At 48.7% G+C, this 1,595-nt stretch overlaps 1 protein-coding gene across 1 annotated transcript; it reads left to right on the plus strand.

Annotated features, from left to right (window-relative positions):
* Positions 1-250: 250 nt before the first annotated feature.
* On the plus strand, positions 251-1,306 carry LOC308639002 (melanoma-associated antigen B16-like; the record flags this gene model as incomplete). The annotated part of the gene is made up of 1 exon (XM_081276918.1): positions 251-1,306. One exon carries the CDS (start codon positions 251-253, stop codon positions 1,304-1,306), a length of 1,056 nt encoding a protein of 351 aa, XP_081133044.1.
* Positions 1,307-1,595: the final 289 nt, after the last annotated feature.

Consider the following 1,595-nt stretch of genomic DNA (forward strand, 5'->3'; position numbering starts at 1 on the left):
CTCTAGCTTTCCCCCGAGGAGGAGTCCCACTTCCACCTTCAGGTTCTTGATGGACCCAGATACCATGACAGGCTTGTGGGTCTTCACAGCACCATTCATAGGAAAATCCACTCTCATTGCATTCCATCAGAGCCAGTTCAGTCCAGTTCATCAGCTGACACTGATACCTTTCTCTATCCCTTAGGCTTTGATTCTCCATTGCACACTCATCCTTCTGTACTTCTGCCTACTTCCAATCACAGGAATCGTCATGCCTGGGCATCAGAAGAGTCAAGAAGGCACCCATGGTGAAGACCTTCTGATCCTCAGTGAGATCCAGGGCCCAGAGGTTGCACAGGTGTCAGGGGCTGTGGAGGCGCCCTCTACCTCCTCCTCCCAGCTTCTGATGCCTGGCAACCTGAGTGAGGCTCCTGGTGCTCTAACACCCAGCACACCCAGCACTCCTGAGGATCTTCAGAATTCCTGCTCCTCTCCTGTTGCCGTTATGGCCCCCTCTTTGATCCAGTCCAGTGAAGGCTCTGGTAGCAAAGAAGAGGAGAGTGTTCCAAACACCTCAGCGATGGTGGAAGACCCCAAGCATGTGCCCGAAAGTGCTCTGGATGAGAAAGTGGCTTTCTTGGTGAATTTCCTGCTGCTCAAGTATCAAATGAAAGAGCCAGCCCGAAAGGCAGATATGTTGAAGTTCATCATGGAAGATGATGAGGTCCGCTTCTGTGAGATCCTCCTGCGGGCCTCTGAGCGCCTGGAGATGGTCTTTGGCCTTGATGTGAAGGAAATGGATCCCATCAACCAGTGCTATGGCCTCTCCATCAAGCTGGGCCTCACCTATGATGGGATGCTTAGTGATGAAGAGACTATACCCAAGACCGGGCTCCTGATACTCATGCTGGGTGTGATCTTCATGAAGGGTAACCGTGCCACTGAAGAGGAGATCTGGGATGTGCTGAAAATGACGGGGATCCATCGTGATCAGAAGCACTTCATCTTCGGGGATGCCAGGCAGCTCATCGCCCATGATTTTGTGAATGAAAAGTACCTGGAGTACCACCAGGTGGCCAACAGTGATCCAGTGCAGTATGAGTTCCAGTGGGGCCCAAGAGCCCATGCCGAAACCAGCAAGATGAAAGTCCTCGAGTTTTTGGCCAAGGTTCATGGAGCCGATCCCTGTGATTTCTCAGCTCAGTATGAGGAAGCTCTGCTAGAAGAAGAGGAGAGAGCACTGGCCAGAATTTCAATTGAGTCTGCCTCCAGTTCCTTGGCCACTGCCAGTTCCAGTGCCATGGGTGGCAGCTCCTCCAGCATTTAGTAAAGTCAGAAATAGCTCCTTCATGTAGTGTTCAAGGCCAGTGTTTAGTGCTGAAAGAGTGTATGGCTCCAGGGAAAACGTAGGCTTGAAAGGAAAAGACTATATCATCCCTGTGTTTCTATTTTGTGTGCATAAATTGATAATTCATTCTTTTATTTTTTGATGTTTTTATCATTCAAATGTTGTTTAATAATGCTTCACTTTGAAATCTGTAAGTTGCAAATGACATTGGTCACACATTTAATGCAGTTTTTTTGGTTGAGTACTGTGTCTTTTGATACCTTTTAAA

This window comes from Spermophilus citellus, assembly GCF_964194105.1.
Source record: "Spermophilus citellus genome assembly, chromosome: X".
Classification (NCBI taxonomy): Eukaryota; Metazoa; Chordata; class Mammalia; order Rodentia; family Sciuridae; genus Spermophilus; species Spermophilus citellus.